General features: G+C 42.8%; 2 protein-coding genes across 6 annotated transcripts in view; both read right to left on the bottom strand.

The window, feature by feature from the left end:
- The window catches only part of LOC133482130 (uncharacterized), a 240,958-nt gene that overhangs the window by 49,067 nt on the left and 171,265 nt on the right, over nt 1-20,626 (bottom strand). The window lies entirely within an intron of this gene.
- The window catches only part of zbtb44 (zinc finger and BTB domain containing 44), a 30,029-nt gene that overhangs the window by 8,507 nt on the left and 896 nt on the right, over nt 1-20,626 (bottom strand). For 2 of the 5 annotated variants that reach the window (XM_061782114.1, XM_061782112.1), the window contains exons 2-5: nt 12,941-14,039; nt 12,534-12,618; nt 12,128-12,279; nt 8,186-8,486 (exon numbers count right to left, since the gene is read on the bottom strand). In XM_061782114.1, the coding sequence (XP_061638098.1) occupies nt 8,186-8,486; nt 12,128-12,279; nt 12,534-12,618; nt 12,941-14,003 (1,601 nt within the window). In that variant the 5' untranslated portion in view covers nt 14,004-14,039. Of the gene's footprint in view, nt 1-8,185; nt 8,487-12,127; nt 12,280-12,533; nt 12,619-12,940; nt 14,040-14,621; nt 14,789-20,158; nt 20,430-20,626 lie in introns of those variants that run through there. The other 3 variants (XM_061782113.1, XM_061782111.1, XM_061782115.1) reach the window with 3 other exon arrangements.

The following is a 20,626-nucleotide window of genomic DNA, read 5'->3' as shown; positions in this document are numbered from 1 at the left end:
GTGTGTTTATATATATATATATATATATATATATATATATATATATATATATATATATATATATTAGTGTTTATATATATATTTACATCTAGATGTGTGAAACAACTCAGGGCAGAGCACCTTTTGCTTGAAGCCACCCACTTTTCAAGTGAGCAAAAGTATTGGAACAGACATTATTAAATTAACTTTAAGTGAATAACATTTAATATTTGGTGGCATAACCCTCACTTGCAATGACTGCATCAAGCCTGAAACCCATTGACTTCACCAGACTGTTGCATTCTTCATTTGAAATGCTTTTCCAGGCCTTTACTGCAGCCTCTTTCAGTTCTTGTTTGTTTCTGGGGGTTTCTCCCTTCAGTCTCCTTTTCAGGTGGTAAAATGCATGCTCAATTGGGTTAAGGTTCGGTGATTGACTTGGCTAGTCGAAGACCTTCCACTTTTTCCCCCTGATGAAGTCCTTTGTTATGTTGGGTCATTGTCTTGTTGCATGATGAAGCTTCTCCCGATTAGTTTGGATGCATTTTTTCTGTAAATTTCCAGACAAAATGGTTTTGTAGACTTCAGAATTCATTCTGCTGCTACCAACATCAGTTATATCATCAAGAAAGACGAGTGAGCCCGTTCCAGAAGCAGCCATGCAAGCCCAACCCATAACATTACCTCCACCATGCTTCACAGATGAGCTTGTGTGTTTTGGATCCTTTCTTTCTACATACTTTGGCCTTTCCATCCCTTTGGTAGAGGTTAATCTTGCTCTCATCAGTCCAGAAAACTTTGTTCCAAAACATTTGTGGCTCATCTCTGTAGTTCTTTGCAAAATCCAATCTGGCCTTCTGATGAGTGGTTTGCATCTTGTGGTATGCCCTGTATATTTCTTCTCTCAAAGTCTTCTTCGAACGGTGGATTGTGATACCTTCACCCCTGCCTTGTGGAGATTGGCACTGATGCCACCGACTGTTGTCTTTGGGTGTTTCTTCACAGGTCTCGCAATGTTTCTGTCATCAACTACTGTTGATACCCTTGGCCGACCTTCTCGATATCTGTTGCTCAGTACACCTGTAGTTTCTTTTTCAGGACATCCCAAATTGTTGTATTGGCTATGTCCAATGTTTGTGCAATAGCTCTGATTGCTTTTTTCTCTTCTCTCAGCTTCAAAATGGTTTGCTTTTCTTGCATAGACAGCTCTCTGGTCTTCATGTTTGCTTAGGCAAATGCAGCTCTCACAGGTGTAACCCTAAGCCAAAAACAAGCACTATCTAATGTTTAAGCAATCAATCTAAAAGGCAACACCTGAGCAACTACAAACACTCATTAATCACATGTTCTAATACCTTTGCACACTTGAAAAGTGGGTGGCTTAAAAAAAAAAGGTGCTCTGTCCCGAGCTGTTTAACACATCTAGATGAAAATACCATGAAATATAAGCAGTAATTCTGAACTTTTGTCTCATATTCATCTTTTGATCTGAAACCCAAATGTCTTCAGTATACAACAAAAACAAAGGAATTAACCTTGCCGTTCCAATACTTTTGGAAGGGACTGCATGGGACATATAGCAGACAATACTTTATTTTGATTTTAACATAAATTAAGCAATCTGGAAGACTCTGTTTGCATGTTCTCCCCCTGGCTGCGTGGGTTTTCTCCGGGCACTCCGGTTTCCTCCCACATCCCAAAAACATGCATGCTAGGTTAATTGACAACTCTAAATTGCCCGTAGGTGTGAATGTGAGTGCGAATGGTTGTTTGTTTGTATGTGCCTTGCGATTGGCTGGCAACCAGTTCAGGGTGTACCCCGCCTCCTGCCCGATGATAGCTGGGAGAGGCTCCAGCACGCCCTAGTGAGGAGAAGCGGCTCAGAAAATGGATGGATGGATGGATGGAAGACTCTGAATAGTACAATAAGGCAAAATAAACACATTTTCTTCACGCAGAAAAACATTTATTTACACCGCGCAAGTACATGTTGATGTACAAATTTAAGATTAAGTTTAAATTTGCCTAATTTCTTTGCTTTTTTTGTTTTGACCTCCAGCCAGAGCTAGGCCCATCTCCACCTGTACCTGATGCCTGCTTCAAGCTGTGCCTCATGAATAGCATTTTCCTCTTTAAATGTCAGATGACAAAGATGTTATGGGGTCAGTTAAAATTCATATTTGCATTGTTTATGTTATGTAATACATGCAGGTAACATCCAGCAAGTTCTCAACTATAGTTTAGCTAAAAATATTAAGTTTTTATTACGTGTATTGAACATACCCGAAGCTCAAGACGCCGGGTTGTAGTTACTCTATCCACCGCAAGGGCGACCAGAGGTGATGCTGCAATTGACAAACACAGCGCACTACACTCCATACGCAATGGCGAGCAACGTGTTGGAATATGAGGAGGATTTGGACGTACAGGAGCACCCAACTGAACTTGGCATCGTCAAACCGTACATGTTTGACCCGATCAGGAAGTCGGAACCTGACAGTGACGACGACGAGCAGCCAAGTAGCAGCTATACAACAGAAAAAGAGAGTGGCCACTGGCTCGATGTGACAGTATGTCAAAAGCATGTCTTTTTATAGTTATGGCTTGAAATAATGGCACCCCAGGGGTGCCAATATTTTTTAGCATGACTATGCGTACTATATATTTATATATGTTTCAGTGACACGGCACAAGCTTTTACATCGTATGAAGCATTCCTATATATTGTGTGCTCGAGTAGCTTTATAACACGCCGCACAGAAAGTCTTTGCCGAGTCTGTTGGCTTGTGATATAGGCAAAAGTACAGACGACAGTACTGAAAAGTACTGCGGGGGTCTTTTTTTCCTACTGCCCAGTGCATAGTAACCATAATAGAGTCGTAGGTATATACAAGGAAATCCTCACCTCTTGTCTGTGCCGCTGTGCCACAGCACCGTGGTGGCTGCGAGATTTAGGTCTCTTGCTGGTGGTTGAGGTCCCCATGGCCGTAGGAAAAATAGTTGGCACCGCAGCTCATTTTAGCCTTTACCTCTGTAGCCAATGCTTTCTCCAAGTCTTTCTCAAAACACTCCGGTTCGAAGTGATCAGCACAGAGTTTGGAATGCTTGCTTGGCACCCATAGCTGACCACGTTTATTCCCCTGTCGATTGACTTTCCCTATCCACTGGTCACGTATTCCTTTTGCACTTGGAAAGCCCCAAAAATTCTTGCCACTGCCTGAACCATTTGTACAACCATATGCCACACAATAAACCATCGTGACATAGCTAAATCATACGACAACAAATATACAAGGACGGGAACAACAGGATGGAACAATAGCACACAACACCGAATGAACAGGCTGTTTGGCTAGTGTTACATCACAGCGCCAGATAGAGCTGAAAAACGCAAGGCACTAGATGCAAAAAGCAGAAGGCGTATTCTGCATCATATTTATCGATTTAACTACTGTATATCTGCTATATAATCACTTTGAAATGGCAGATGTGAATTGTAAAGGGGTTCTAGAGTTATCAAGAAAATTTTCAACATCTTTGTCCTCTGACCTTTTAGCACTCTCATTCTGGAAAATAATTGACAAAAACATTGTCTGTTACACTTCATTCATCACTATTACCAACTTCAAAGGCTAATCCCAAACACATCCTCTAGGAAAATAATAAGTACAGTATTTTTCCGTTTTTATTGGCCATTTCTGAATTTGAAGTGACATTCTGTGTTGTGACATAATCCCTAACAACGCTCCGTCGCTTACATTTAACACTAACATCCGTAAACTAATTAGATAATTGTAGGCGTGTTTCCTAATTAATACAAGATGTACTAGCGGATCAGCTCTTGTCGCCGATTTTACGTGTCCTTCGCGGTTCCGCTGAGTCCACAACCAGGGCCACGACCCACAGCACCTCAATGCTAAAATACCAAAGACCAGTGCGACAAATACGACACTGGCTGATCTGATGCGCAAAAATGTTGCTTAAACGTAAGAGTAGCAATAGAGGAGGTCCGCTCCAGAGGTGGGTAGATTAGCCAATTATTGTACTCAAGTAAGAGTACTGCTACTTTTAAATGTGACTCAAGTAAAACTAAAAAGTAGTCCTCCAAAAAATTATTTGAGTTAGAGTAAAAAGTACACAGTGAAATAATTACTCAAGTACTGAGTAAATAGTGAGTAACTGATTTTTTTTTAACCACAGCATGAACATCCATTTTCTGTGCCGCTTCTCCTCACTAGGGTCGCGGGGGTGCTGGATCCAATCCCAGCTAACTCTGGGCGAGAGACGAGGTACACCGTGAACTGGTCGGACAGTATTCAGATTCTCTTACATTTTTTACTTTGTTATATTGCAGCCATTTGTTAAAATCATTTAAGTTTTTTTTTTTTACTCAATGTACACACAGCACCCCATATTGACAAAAAAACTTAATTGTTGACATTTTTGCTGATTTATTAAAAAAAGAAAAACTGAAATATCACACAGCCATTAGTATCAGACCCTTTCCTGTGACACTCATATATTTAACTCGCTGTTCATTTCTTCTGATCATCCTTGAGATGGTTGAACACCTTCATTGGAGTCCAGCTGTGTTTCATTATACTGATTGGACTAGGAAAGCCACACACCTGTCTATATAAGACCTTACAGCTCACTGTGCATGTCAGAGCAAATGCGAATCATGAGGTCAAAGGAACTGCCTGAAGAGCTCAGAGACAGAATTGTGGCAAGGCACAGATCTGGCCAAGGTTACAAGAAGGTTTCTGTTGCACTTAAGGTTCCTAAGAGCACAGTGGCCTCCATAATCCTTAAATGGAAGAGGTTTGGGACGACCAGAACCCTTGCTAGAGCTGGCCGTCCGGCCAAACTGAGCAATCGGGGAGAAGAGCCTTGGTGAGAGAGGTAAAGAAGAACCCAAAGATCACTGTGGCTGAGCTCCAGAGATGCAGTCGGGAGATGGGAGAAAGTTCTAGAAGGTCAACCATCACTGCAGCCCTCCACCAGTTGGGGCTTTATGGCAGAGTGGCCCGACGGAAGCCTCTCCTCAGTGCAAGACACATGAAAGCCCACATGGAGTTTGCTAAAAAACACCTGAAGGACTCCAAGATGGTGAGAAATAAGATTCTCTGGTTTGATGAGACCAAGATAGAACTTTTTGGCCTTAATTCTAAGTGGTATGTGTGGTGAAAATCAGTTCATTACCTGTCCAATGCAGTCCCAACAGTGAAGCATGGTGGTGGCAACATCATGCTGTAGGGGTGGTTTTCAGCTGCAGGGACAGGACGACTGGTTGCAATCGAAAAAAAGATGAATGCGGCCAAGTACAGGGATATCCTGGACAAAAACCTTCACCAGAGTGCTCAGGACTTCAGGCTGGGCAGGAGGTTCACCTTCCAACAAGATAATGACCCTAAGCACACAGCTAAAATAACAAAGGAGTGGCTTCAGAACAATTCCATGACTGTTCTTGAATGGCCCAGCCAGAGCCCTGACTTAAACCCAATTGAGCATCTCTAGAGAGACCTGAAAATGGCTGTCCACCATCGTTCACCATCCAACCTGACAGAACTGGAGATGATCTGCAAGAAGGAATGGCAGAGGAACCCGAAATCCAGGTGTGAAAAACTTGTTACATCATTCCCAAAAAGACTCATGGCTGTATTAGCTCAAAACGGTGCTTCTACTAAATACTGAGTGAGCAAAGGGTCTGAAAACTTATGGCTGTGTGATATTTCAGTTTTTCTTTTTTAATATTTTTTTCTGTCAATATGGGGTGTTGTGTGTATGTACATTAATGAGGGAAAAATGAACTTAAATGATTTTAGCAAATGGCTGCAATATAACAAAGAGTGAAAATTTTAAGGGGGTCTGAATACTTTCCCCACTGTACATATACATATACATGTATAGACACACACACACACACACACACACACACACACACACACACACACATATATATATATATATATATATATATATATATATCTATAATAGTTTTTAACACAAAAAAGTCATGTGTATTGCAAGAGACTAACACTAACATGTACTAGGGATGCCGCTATCGAATATTTTTTAGAATCGATTACTCTTATTGATTATTCCACCAGATGAATCAAATAATCTGATAAAAATTTATTTTGCATTAAAAAAATTTCAAAATATTTTTTTCCTACTTGGGTTCATTGACTGCTTATTGTTGTTTCTTTGGTATTGTTTAAATGTCCAATATTTTGACTATTTAGACCTTCATAGAGTGACTCTCAAACATGGACTTGGTATAAAAGTGTCAATTTCATTTGACATACGAGCGTCCAGAAAAGGCCCCTCTGATAGCTACTTATGTTTGACCCAGTTTTATATCCGCTTTATCCCCTTCCGCCGCTCGGTGTGGAAGACCGTCCCCTTTCCTCTGATTGGTTGCCTCCGTACAGAACACCCAACCCTCAATACTTGTGCGAGCACACGTGTTTGTTAAGTTGACAGTGCTGGCTCAGAAGCAGAGGGGCAGGTGAAGATCTTCGTTAGTGACATAGATAAGCTTGAGAAATTTCAATTACCTGATTTCAGGCCTCTCAGCAGAAAAAAATCTGGAACTCCGGAATGCGCGGACAATTTTAATTCATATTTCACATTAACTGAGGCACCCTTGAGCCAACATAACATCCCAAATACTAGAAAAAGTTGGTTTGGTAAAATATGGGACCTTTAATGATTAAGGAAAACCAAATCATAATTCAGCAATATCACACAAGTGGGAGCGACCATTATTCGCAGTTCAGCAATAACAAATTCACCTATTCGCGGATTGCAAACATGGCAAAAAGGTAGAATTTTGTTCTTTTTTTTCAGAGCAAGATAGAACATAGAAGCCAGGTATTCCAAAGGGTTCACATACTTTTTCTTGCAACTAGAAAAGTTGCTTTCTTTTGTCGAGACCAAATGTGTGATTTTAAAGTCCTGGACTAGAACACATCTCAGGCCACTGGTCTGTTTGAGTTGCTCAAATGTGGAATGAGGAATAACAACATACACTCACCTTACACTACTATACTGTACATTGTGTTGTGACACTTTATGGGCTGACCTGCTAACAAAACATCCACCACCCTATTGGGTCATTTAAATCATACTTGATAAAGAATACAGTATTCCCTCACTACATCGCAATTCACCTATGGTGGATTCGGTACGGATTTATTTTTTCATATTCATATTGCGCAAATTTCGCCATATCGTGGGATTTTGAGTGTATTTTGCAATTATTTTTATGTGAAATAAATGCTGACTAGCCTAAAAATAAACTAATAAAAAAATAAAATTTCATTAAAACACATTACAAAGAATAAAATGTACTTAGTGTAAAGTACTACTGTGCATTAATGTATGTGTAAAAGGTGTTTGAGAGTAAAGAATGTGTCTGTAGAAGTATGGTAGAGGTTAACAGGAGAGTAGTGAATATTAATAAGAGTCTGGGGAGATTCATACAGCCTTAAAATATGTGTAAATAATCAAAACAAAAACAAAATGTGGTCGCAACTTTGTGGATTTCACATACAGTATTGTGGGGGTGGTCCAGAACCTAACCACCGTGATACCCTATGGATTATTGTACTCTATACCAGTGGTTTTCAAAACTTTTACACCAAGTACCACCTCAAAAAAACTTAGCTCTCTTAGGACCACCATCAAGAGCAACATTAATATACAGTGGTCTAATATTTCTAAATGATTTAATGCATATATATTGTATTTAAAAGTTATCTAAAACAGAATTTTAACATATATTGTGCTTTAATTTCTTTCTTTTTTTTAAGCCACTGTAACATTATGCATAGTTTGAACATTCAATTGATTCTTTCGCATACAAATAGAGGGAGCCGGTGTACCTATAGTGGTACTTCTACCACGCTTTGAGAATCACTGCTCTAAACAGTATTTACTTTCAATTTCTGGTTGTTGTCATTCTGTGACTTAAACTCACTCCACTCCATTTCATTTGATGGACATTTATCAGAAAACCCCGCCAAAAGACACACTTTAAAGTAAAAACCTCAAAAACAATTACACATCCTTAAGTATGTAGAGTAAGAAAACAGAGTTACAGTACATTAATGTCACATACAGAAATCAATATAATAGAGATATTTTCTGACCCCGAATTGATCTGAGTGAATGATGGGGTTAGCGCCCCTGGACTCCTCACCTGCTCTGGAAGTAGTTTGCTAGTTCGGATGCCTCATGGTTCAGACTCCTCAGGTGTACAATTAAATTGCCAGAGTTGGTGAACATGGCGCCGCACGTTTTGCACTCATAAATCCGCGGCTTGCGGATTATGTGTCGGGAGACCCTCATGTGGTGCTTATATTCACCGAAGGACGTGAATGTGGCGCTACAAATCTGGCACCGGAAACAGCGTTTACCTTCATGCTTCAGCCGATGCATCTTTAGGGAGTAGGCCCGTGTAAACTTTTTCCCACAGCGGTCACACTGGAAAGGCTTAATGCCTGGAGGAATAAAGAAAATCAACACTTAGATTCAGATTCAGGTGCCTTCTGCATAGGCATGTTTAATACCTGTGTGGGTGATACCATAGGTCGAGGAAATTACTGTGTACAGTATTTTACAAATGACAGTTTCACAGAATGGCAACAATGAAATGAATGAATGAAAACACTATGTACGCTGGAGGATTCCAATAGAAATTTGAGATTTCTTCTCGTTAAAAGTTTATCTGGGGTGTGGGGGGGACACAGATACATCGCCCGCTATATCACTGTTCACGCTTCACGGTGATTTTCACATTTCTTGTAGGTGTTATCACAGTTGTTTATCATCTTTCTATACTGTTTGTATCATATTTTTCTGTTATCCATTGGTCTTGCACTCTTGCAATACATTGTGTTTAAATGTGTTTGTATTGTTACAAAAATGTAAGTGCCTTAAGTGCCACGGAGTTGTCTCTATACCCAAGGCCCGCGGTTACAGAGCCGTGTGCCCGAACAAAGAAAGGGCAGGGGCGAGGGGTGGCCGAAGCCTAGCCCGGCTGGCGAGCTGCCAGCAAGAGGAGAGAAAAAACACAAGAGAGCGAGCGCCTGGGTTAAGTACCCCAGGGGCCTGTCGAAGAGGGACGGAGAAGACCACACCCATCAGCTTGAATCTTCTCTACAAATTTGATAAAATGGGTTTAAAATCCGGGCGGCACGGTGACCGACTGGTTAGAGCGTCAGCCTCACAGTTCTGAGGACCCGGGTTCAATCCCCGGCCCCGCCTGTGTGGAGTTTGCATGTTCTCCCAGTGCCTGCGTGGGTTTTCTCCGGGGACTCCGGTTTCCTCCCACATCCCAAAAACATGCATTAATTGGAGACTCTAAATTGCCCGTAGGTGTGACTGTGAGGGCGAATGGTTGTTTGTTTGTATGTGCCCTGCGATTGGCTGGCAACCAGTTCAGGGTGTACCCCGCCTCCTGCCCGATGACAGCTGGGATATGCTTCAGCACGCCCGCGACCCAAGTGAGGAGAAGCGGCACAGAAGATGGATGGATGGGTTTAAAATCCATCCATCCATCAATTTTTGTCACCGCTTATCCTCACTAGGGTCATATATTAATATAAAATAACCTCAACTTGGTACTCTCTTTACTCACAGGTCAAGCACATAGAATGTTTATACTTTAGTTTTGGAAAATCAACTGCTTATGATTCAAATCACATTTCATGCTGCTTGGAGTCAAATCAAGATTAACAATTCTCAAAATCTCACAGTTGCATTTGTAAAGTTGACACACCGACACACACATCAAGGCATACATTTGGAATATTTCTGCAGAGTTCATGAAATATTAAAACAGACATTGATCCTTGGTTACACATCAGATGAGCGTTCACGGGTTGCAGTCCTCTCAAACGCCAGTGGGTGGCGCCTTGCGCGCACGTTTGAATATTAAGCAAATAGTTAAGTTTGCTGCATCCCATCGTCGATCGGTCCCTGTTGGGTTGTTGAGAGTTCAAACGAAGAAACGAATCCTTGATGACTGTAAACCAAGATTTCGAGGGGCCCTGCTAATTATTTTAGGGTCCAAAGCATCTTGTTGTGGGAGTCTCACAGCAGGGCGGCTTTGGAGGATGCAGTTTATCAAACCGTGGGGAGTCACTGTGTCAACTCCGTTTACGGGGAGCATGTCTGCTACACAGGTAATGTACGAGTAAGAGTGAGCGCTTGAACCGAAGCTTTGTTGTTGGATTCGTTGACCTTGAATTCTCTCGCGGCTGCTCGATTCCCATGTTCATCCGCGTAACTGGTAGCTTGCAGTTTAATCTGTGGTTCGTAAGCATGTCTCTTCATAGGTGCCATTTTCGGGGGTCCTTAGCCAAACCGATGTTGTTTTGCACAATGCACATACCGGCGCTATGTACCTACTGTGGGTGTGCCTTTAGCATCTTCTTTCATGCGCCCTTTCCCCTTTAACGTCCGTATGCTGTCCTCAGTCACGTCCGCCTTTCCTCTATATCAGCAGCGTGTTGGCAGGAAATGCTCCCAGTCAGTCAAGCGGAGCGCTCATCAAAGTCACACAACATTTACAGATTTTGGAACTCGGTGCACACATAAGGCATGCCATATTATAAGGCGCCCCGTCCATTTTGGAGAAAATGTAAGACTTTTAAGTGCGCCTTATGGTCGTGAAAATACGGTAACCAGGCAGAATTTGTAAGATGGGTACAATTCTTTAAACAAAACATTAAGGGCTAGGTGAAACACATTTAATTTTATTTTTATGGGATTCAAATTAAACTGGCGGCACGGTGGCCGACTGGTTAGAGTGTCAGCCTCACAGTTCTGAGGACCCGGATTCAATCCCCGGCCCCGCCTGTGTGGAGTTTGCATGTTCTCCCCGTGCCTGCGTGGGTTTTCTCTGGGTACTCCGGTTTCCTCCCACATCCCAAAAACATGCATGAATTGGAGACTCTAAATTGCCCGTACGCATGACTGTGAGTGCGAATGGTTGTTTGTTCCTATGTGCCCTGCGATTGGCTGGCAACCAGTTCAGGGTGTACCCCGCCTCCTGCCCGATGACAGCTGGGATAGGCTCCAGCACGCCCGCGACCCTAGTGAGGAGAAGCGGCTCAGAAAATGGATGTTATGGATGGATGGATTCAAATTAAACTGTCAAGCATTTCAGAAAAACATTATCGTAAAACAAAACATAACCATAAAGAAATGAATGATGGTTGTTGTTCAGTCATATTTAAAAAAAAAATAATTTCACAAATTCTGCCAGGGTATGTGAACTTATGAGCACAACTGTAAATACAGTACATGCAGTCATACGTACCCCCTGTCATATTGGAATGAAAGTGTAGGTTACACCTTTTTCATAACCTCTAGGTGGCGGCATATTAGAATGAAAGTGTACACCTTTCTCATAACCTCTAGGTGGCGGTGACATTGGAATGAAAGTGTACAGCTTTTTCATAACCTCTAGATGGCGGCATACATTTATAAAATGTGAATTTTCATTTTTCATTTTCTCCTATACCTATGTATAATGCGCACTACTGACTTTTGATAATTCTTTTGGGGGGGGGGGGAAATCGCATTATACACGAGACATTACGGTAACACTGCAGCCATGCCCCTCTCTCGCTGTGCAGCTCTCTATGTACAATAGACAATAGAGATAACCATCATCACATGGCCGCCATGTCAATGTGCCACATTCAACATGGCTGGTATGTAGGCACGGGAGGCATGGCTTTTGGAATTGGATCTAGTCATATTGTATATTTGTGACCCGGAAATACGTCAGTCCCATTCTCTGCCTGCATTGCGCTACAGCGCCAGTAAACAACAGCGACCAATTGTGCAACTGACTTGGTCAACGGCATTTTAAGGGACAAATGTTAACTATTTTTGGACACGTTCAGTCGCGACGGTCCGTTTCATACGATATCTGTTATATTGGGGAATGTTTTATCGAGGTTCTGCTGTATATACAGTACTGTAATCCCTGCCCTTTTTTATATTTTAATCACTGGCATGGGTAGCAACAGTAATATTGAGGGTAACACATCATTCTGATATTCTGACATTTTATATTTTTTCTCAGAAACTGTTGACTGTTGTGTGAAATGTTCACGTCTTTACCTACCGGAATGTATGAGCATGTGCTGCTTCAGGTTTTGAATGCGAGTGAATCGAACTCCACAGGTTGGACACTGAAAGGGCCTGTCAGGGGCATTGGTGCCAGGCCGGGCTGACGGGCCGATATAGAGGTGGTAAGGATATTGAATACCCTCTAACCTGAAACACCAAAGAAGTACAGATTTAGCTTCCAAAATGATATCTCAATCTTTAATAATGTGAGTGCGAATGTTTGTTTGTATATGCCCTGCGATTGGCTGGCAACCAGTTCAGGGTGTACCCTGCATCCTGCCCGATGATAGCTGGGATGGGCTAATTATAATTAATTTTAGAACAGGACTGAGTTTTATGTTTTATTTTATGGTCTTTCCCACTTTTGACTTGCTTTGTTCCAAGCCTAAACAAATTGATACCTTTCATCATCCTCTGCATGTCTTTCAGCATTAGAGGTGCTCTGCATAGATGGCAAGCCCTCTGACACGCCCTCATCCATTGATCCTGAAAACACAAACACAAAACACACGCACACACACACACACACACACACACACACACACACACACGCACGCACACACACACACACAGAATGAAAACATGTTCAGAGAATGAATGAATGGATGGATGGATGGATGGATGTGGGTTTTTTCTGAATTTTGATTTTGCATTTCTCTCACAAAGTATCTTTAAATTGATAATGAGAGAGGTTTGACAATCGTAGATGATTAATTGATTATTAAAATAATTGTTAGGTGCAGCCCTAATTTTACCTTAACTGAAGCACATGAGACAAGTGTGTTATTTGTAGCACAAATAATCCCACCTATGGATGATGACTGTGGACTGATGAGGAGATCCTCCTGAACCTGTTCACTTCCTGGCACCGTCTGTTGATCGTTGAGTGAGCTCTGGGACGCACTGACAGCGTGGGTGGATGACTCTTGGACCTCCTCATCACTGAGCCGCTCCACTTTCACCCTAACATCTTCTTCCTCCGCTGGCCCAGGTGGCGACACTGCCTTGGAGCTTTCACACGTCAGAAAGTCACTGAGTCGCCGACCAACCACCACCTCAGAAGTAACTGTGGCTGCCTGCTCTTGGCACCGGGAGCTCTGCGGAAGCTTTGATTTGTCCGAGTGGAATCTCCTATCAATGCCGAATGGGAACGTCCACGGGAAGGCTAGGGAGGACTCCACAGGCTGGGCTGTGCTGTCTGTAAATGAGGGGGATGGATTGGAAACCTGGGGAGAGGTATTGGGCATCTGTGTAGTGCATTTGAGAGGACTCTCAGGCGAAGCCATGGCTACGAAACTCTTCCGTTTCCGGCGTGATTCGCGGCAAACTGGAACATTTCTCTCCATTACACTACAGTCAGATGACACAGGAGACACGCTGTCATCAAGTGGCGTTAGGGCACAGTTCGAAGAGGCACTCTCAGGTGCTGAATCATGGGGTTTACTTGCTGCAAGTGTGTTGTTGCCGTTGTTATTTGGACTCCATAAAATACTCGACTTCATGAACTCTGAACACGTACTTGCGACTGTGAACATCTGCATGTAACTCGCAGCTGCAAGGACATCGATAATATTTTCTGTGCTGATGGAGAGCGTAGACGTGTAGGCGTATTCCAGCAGAGGAGCGAAGCCACTAACTGTCACATGGTGAAGGTCCAACACAAACTTGTCCTCCTCCTCGGGCCGACCCACCAGTTTTGAGCGGAAGAATTCACTGCAGCAGGCCAGGACCACTTTATGGGCCAGGAAATGTTTGTCTTGCACCCTGATGGTAACGTCACACAAGTGACCTTGGTTACGCAAATTGTTGAGCTTCTCAAGCATCTCCTGGCTGTGGGATGTTGAACAATGGGTAAAGGTTTTGACTCCCATGTTATCCAGCTTCTGAACATGTAGAGAAAAGGTGTCCTACAAAGACAAACAAAGTATTTAGCAAATAGTCTTCTAGAGAAGTGAGCTTGTGTCGTCAGTTACTACTGTCCATAATTAGAAATGCTTAATTTTATAACGAACCAGGATTTGCACTTGCACAACTAGAATAATACATTATAACTAAACAGCCAGTGGAGTTTTTCTGTGTCGCATGCTTGTTAAATGTATTCGTGATCGCCAAGAACAATCCTCAAACTTGAATGGCCCTGAAGTCATACAATCCGGTTAGCCGGGCATATTACACATACCAATATGAGAAAAAGTATAAGGTTAAAAAAAAATAAGGTACAGAATCTTTGGATTCCTCCAACGTCGCATCACTATTCATTCAAGCACACGTGTACCGGCTCGATTGCCTTTTTAAATGGCCAGGTTGATCACCTTCAATTTGAAGGCTGTATCCAAGATGGTGCCTACCCGTGTGGACGCCTCGGTTACGTGCTCTCTAGTATTGTCTTTGGAGACATTATGCGACTCACTTACACAAGGGAAGCCTACCCCGGACTTTCTTTCACCAACTTTCGCAAATCCGCTCAGTTTTTTCCCCAATTTACTCACCAACTGTGGTTTTTGGCGCATGGAGTCAAAGGCGATGCCACAGAGGAAAGCGAGCCGGCATCCAAGTTAAGCTCCGCAAGGGAGCGTAAAGATTGCCGTCTCTGTCGATCCACCTTGCGAATCTACGCTCCCTACCCAACAAAACGGACGAGCTTCATCTTCTGATGAAGACCAGTAAAGACTTCGGATGTTGGGCCACCCTGTGCTTTACGGAGACTTGGCTTTGAGAGGGTGTCCACGATGGCGGCGTAATCCTTCCCGGCTTCCATCTTCACCGTGCAGACCGCGTCATGGAGTTATCGGGGAAAACAAAAGGCGGCGGGATATGCTTCTATATCAATGAAAAATGGTGTACGGACATCACGGAGCTCAGCACACACTGCAGCCCGCATTTAGAGTCGGTGTTTTTTAACTGGAATCCATTCTATTCGCCGCGTGCATTTGCATCTTTCATTCTCGCCGTTGTTTACATTCCGCCTCAAGCTAACACGAACGCCGCCCTGCTAAAGCTTGCTGAACAAGTAAACAAAATTGAAAAAAAACAGCCGGACTCACCCCTCATTATTCTCGGGGACTTTAACGAAGCTAAACTCAACCACAAACTCCCTAAATACAAGCAGAACATCCACTGTCCTACCAAGAAAAACAACATTTTAGACCACTGCTATACTACGCTAAATAATACATACCGTGACATACCTCGTGCAGCCCTGGGCTCGTCTGATCAATGCTTAATTCACTTAATACCAACATACAGGCAAGAACTTAAATGCACAAAGCCTACAGTAAAGACAGTGAAGAAGTGGACCAATGAAGCAAAGATAGAACTTCAAAGCTGGTTAGACTGCACAGACTGGAGTGTCTTTGAAAATTCAGCTGGCAGCCTGGATGAATATCCAAGTGGGGACAGGGCCCTGTATAATCGCACTAATCACACTGACTAAAGAAATTAACATTGCAAAGAGAAACTATGCAGTAACGTTAGAAAATAGTTTAGCACTAATGACTCTAAATCAGTCTGGCATGCATTACAAACCAATTACAACCGACGATCCCCCCCAAGGTGAGAACAATAGTAGACTAGCCGACGACTTGAACACCTTCTGCAGATTTGAAAAGGACACTTTCACACCCCACACCCACACAGCCGCACCACTGACCACAATCAACCTCTGACTTCTGCGTTGACCATCCACGAACAGGATGTGAGACGCATCTTCAAACAACAAAAGATTAACAAACCTGCAGGCCCAGACCTTGTGTCCCCATCCTGCCTCAAAGTCTGCGCGGACCAGCTCGCTCCAGACTTCACACAGATCTTCAATAGATCTCTGCAACTGTGCAAAGTACCATCCTGTTTCAAACGCTCCACCATCATCCCAGTACCCAAGAAACCTGCAATCTCGGGTCTGAATGACTACAGGCCTGTCACCTTGACATCTGTGGTCATGAAGTCCTTTGAACGCCTCGTGCTGGACCACCTCAAGAGGGCCACAGGTCCCCTGCTAGACCCCCTGATGTTGCCTACCGACCAAACAGGTTCGCGGCTGATGCAGTCAACATGGGAATGCACTTCATCCTAGAACACCTCGACGGCGCAGTGACCTACGTGAGGTTCCTGTTCGTGGACTTCAGCTCTGGATTCAACACCATCATCCCCGAACTCCTCTCCTCCAAGCTTCTCCAGCTCATCGTCTCGCCTGCCATCTGCCAGTGGATTTACAGCTTCCTGACAGGCAGGACACAGCAGGTGGGGCTGGAGGACACCACCTCATCTACACACACCACCAGCACCGGGGCCCCGCAAGGTTGTGTCCTCTCGCCGCTGCTCTTCTCTCTCTACACAAACGACTGCAGCTCAACGCACCCGGCTGTCAAACTCCTGAAGTTTGCAGATGACACCGCAGTCATCGGTCTCATGAACGACTGCGACGAGTCTGCGTATCGACAGGAAGTGGAGCGGCTGGAGTTATGGTGCGGCCGAGACAACCTGGAGCTGAACACGCTCAAGACTGTAGAGATGATTTTGGACTTCAGGAGGCATCCTTCGCCACAGCTGCCCCTCACGCTGTCCATCTGCCTTGCGTCAACCGTCGAGACCTTCAAGTTCGTGGGAATTACAGTCTGTCAGGACCTGAAGTGGGAGTTCAACAGAAACTCCATCCTCAAAAAGGCCCAGCAGAGGATGTACAACCCCAATTCCAATGAAGTTGGGACGTGGCACTAACACAGCCCCATACCATCACAGATGCTGGCTTTTGAACTTTGCGTCCATAATAGTCCGGGTGGTTCTTTTCCTCTTTCGCCCGGAGGACACGACGTCCACAATTTCCCCCAAAAAATTTTAATGTGGACTCGTCGGACCACAGAACACTTTTCCACTTTGCATCAGTCCATCTTAGATGAACTCTGGCCCAGAGAAGGCAGCGCCGTTTCTGGGTGTTGTTGATAAATGGCTTTTGCTTTGCATAATAGAGTTTCAAGTTGCACTTTCGGATGTAGCGCCAAACTGTATTGACTGACATTGGTTGTCTGAAGTGTTCCTGAGCCCATGTGGTGATATCCTTTACACATTGATGTCGGTTTTGATGCAGTGCCGCCTGAGGGATTGAAGGTCACGGGCATTCAATGTTGGTTTTCAGCCTTGCCGCTTACATGCAGTGATTTCTCCAGATTCTCTTAACCTTTTGATGATATTATGGACCGTAGATGATGAAATCCCTAAATTCCTTGCAATTGTACGTTGAGGAACATTGTCCTTAAACTGAGACTATTTTCTCACGCACTTGTTCACAAAGAGGTGAACTTCCCCCATCTTTGCTTGTGAATGACTGAGCAATTCAGAGACGCTCCTTTTATACCCAATCATGGCACCCACCTGTTCCCAATTAGCCTGTTCACCTGTGGGATGTTCCAAACAGGTGTTTGATGAGCAGTCCTCAACTTTCTCAGTCTTTTTTGCCACTTGTCCCAGCTTTTTTGGAACGTGCTGCAGCCATAAAATTCTAAGTTAATGATTATTTGCTAAAAACAATAAAGTTTATCAGTTTGAACATTAAATATCTTGTCTTTGTAGTGTATTCAATTAAATATAGGTTGAACATGATTTGCAAATCATTGTATTCTGTATATATTTATGTTTAACACAATGTCCCAACTTCATTGGAATTGGGGTTGTACTTCCTGGGGAAGCACGGCCTGCCACAGGAGCTGTTGAGGCAGTTCTACACAGTGGTCATCGAATCAGTCCTGTGTTCTTCCATCACAGTCTGGTTTGGTGCTGCTACAAAAAAGGACAAACTCCGACTGCAACGGATAATCAAAACTGCTGGAAAGCTTGTCGGTACCCCCCTACCCACTCTTGAGGACTTGCTGCCAGAACTAAGACAAGAGCATGCAAAATCCTCTTGGACCCTCCACATCCTGGTCACCAGCTCTTCCAGCTCCTTCCCTCAAGTAGGCGCTACCGAACAATGCAAACTAAAACTAGCAAACATTCCAACAGCTTCTTCCCTCTTGCCATTAACTTCTTAAATAGTTAACTTACAATTCCATTGCAACATTGCTGCCATTTTGTTTTTTTTTTGTCTTGAGTTTGTTGTCACATTTCTGACAGGCCAATTATACATTACTCGTGCACTCACTGTAGTAGTGTCGCCACGCTCCACTATTTGCATATCTGTTGTTGACCAATACTGGCCACTCATGTGCCCAAGTAGCATCTGTACCATTTGCACAATCGACTGAGTAGTATCTGCAACATTTGCATAATCGACATTGTCCCAGATTATCGCACTACTAGACACTTTAAACTGCATACATACATCGGCCCTTTGCACAATGGTCATTGCACCGGACTATTGCTCTATTCGTCATTCAAACTGCTTTCATTGCTAGACAACTCTGCATATTTTTGCACAATTGTCAAAAAATTAAAAAATTGTACCGGCATTACCAGATTACAAGCAACCTTTTATTGCTCAGTGACTGTTTTTCTCAATTTCTTTATGTGTCAAAAGTATTCTCTGTCAATTGAGTGTCTGTTGTCGTACTAGAGCGGCTCCAACTACCGGAGACAAATTCCTTGTGTGTTTTTGACATACTTGGCGAAATAAAGATGATTCTGATTTTCGGCATGATGAGGGTGTGTGCTTACGCACGACAAATCTGAACACCAATCTGAATGCCTTCATGTGTCCGAATTAAATTTTTAACAATGAACACACACATTGAACATTGAGCTCATCGAAGAATTAATAAACAGTAAACACGAAAAGGTGAGAAGGTGAAAAGCTAAGAATAAGTGAGAATGTGATGTTTCTGGTATAGGGAAAAGCTGCAAATAAATTGCATCATTGTTTGAATGGCAACGACTAAATCTGCAGAAAAACGTTGGCCCACAGTTGACAAACATTGACGACATCCCCTGAAAGTAACCATTTGGGCAAGGAAAAACTCAGAACCCAATTTGATCTTATCTGTCATGCTGCTCAGTAAAATATAGTACAAACAAATCTGCAAAAACAATACTAAAACAGTCACTGACCATTTAAGAAGATCATTTTTGGTTACTGCAGTAAGTGGAATTTCTGATATTGTGTTTGATTTTATTTTAAAACAGGAGATTTCAATGCAATTTGTGTACCGCTGGTTAGAACCAACCACTGCTGCACTAGACTTAAATAAAATGCAGTTTGCTGTATCACATCACTTCTGCATTTATTAGTGAGAGAACTTTGAAAAGCTTTATAGATGAACTAAAAGTGCATTGTGGACAGCTAAACAGCAACATTAACGCACTCGTGCACTCTTAAAAAAAGAGGGGTGGGTGATGGTGAATGTAGTGTTGACGACTGAATGCCAGGTTATGTAACTACAATCAAGGCAAGCCAGACGCATGTGGAGGCCAGTGAACTACAGGATGCTCAGCAGCTGTCTGTGAGACATGTTGACTCCTTAACCATGCGATTTTCCATCAAACAAAAGCTTGAGTGAAAGGGCTCCTGCAGGGAAAGCACACTCCCTGTCACACACAGACCAAATAAAGGTACCCCTGGACTGCATTGGCCTAATAAAAGTGAAGCGAATTATAGGCTTGGAGAAAAAAAATGAATACAAGACCATATAATGTCAACTTTCAGGGTTCAAGAGCTTCTCAGGCATTTATTTCTATGGAGAAGTTTGAAAAGGACTTGAAGTTGACACACTAAATTAGGATAGTTTGGATTACTATGCAGTATTATAAACACATTCTTCTGCAACACTGTATCGTTATTAAGGTTATTCTGCAACATTGAATGTGTGATTAAATGCCAAAGCTATAAGACAAAACAACCTGGAGACAATTTCGTATCATAAACTTATAGATTATTTTGTTGTAAATAAAATTAATAGGCCACAAGAACAGACTGGTGACTGATGCTTGTTCTTGATTATGGTAGATTAGATTTTAGGTCAACTTTTAAATCGAGCATTTACATTTACTTACTAAGTAATAGCAAAAAACAAATTACACAAAAAGTTCACATCCACTGTACCTCTCAATTACTCGTGATGGCGGCGTCCACTTTACAACCTGGTCCTTTCACTGTAACTATCATCACACACTACTAGCAAGTGGTCACACAGCTGAAACAAGTGGGGAAAGGCTAATAGTTGAAACCGTTGGGCCGAAGTGAACAAAAAAAGACAAATACTCTATGTAAGACGTGGGAGAGGAAGCTACAATTTCCAAAAATGCACATACTAAATTAAAAAAAAAACTCAACAATACAGTTGAGCGAACCTCAGCTAAGTGTCAAGCTCCAATTTCTAATCAGGGTTGAGATAAGAAATACATCCTGTTTTGGCTATCAAAATAAAAGATTACACGGCGTTTACTATGCCGAATTATTTTCACACTACTTCCCCAAAGATTATGTGTGTGTGTGTATGTGTGTGTGGGGGGGCTAGGTATAGTCAGCATGCATAACGATTGCAGTGTTGAGTACACTAAACATAAACAA

The sequence above is a fragment of the Phyllopteryx taeniolatus genome, chromosome 8 (genome assembly GCF_024500385.1).
Source record: "Phyllopteryx taeniolatus isolate TA_2022b chromosome 8, UOR_Ptae_1.2, whole genome shotgun sequence".
Classification (NCBI taxonomy): domain Eukaryota; kingdom Metazoa; phylum Chordata; class Actinopteri; order Syngnathiformes; family Syngnathidae; genus Phyllopteryx; species Phyllopteryx taeniolatus.
Note: the sequence above shows the minus strand (reverse complement) of the source record. Positions and strands in the feature narration are given on the sequence as shown.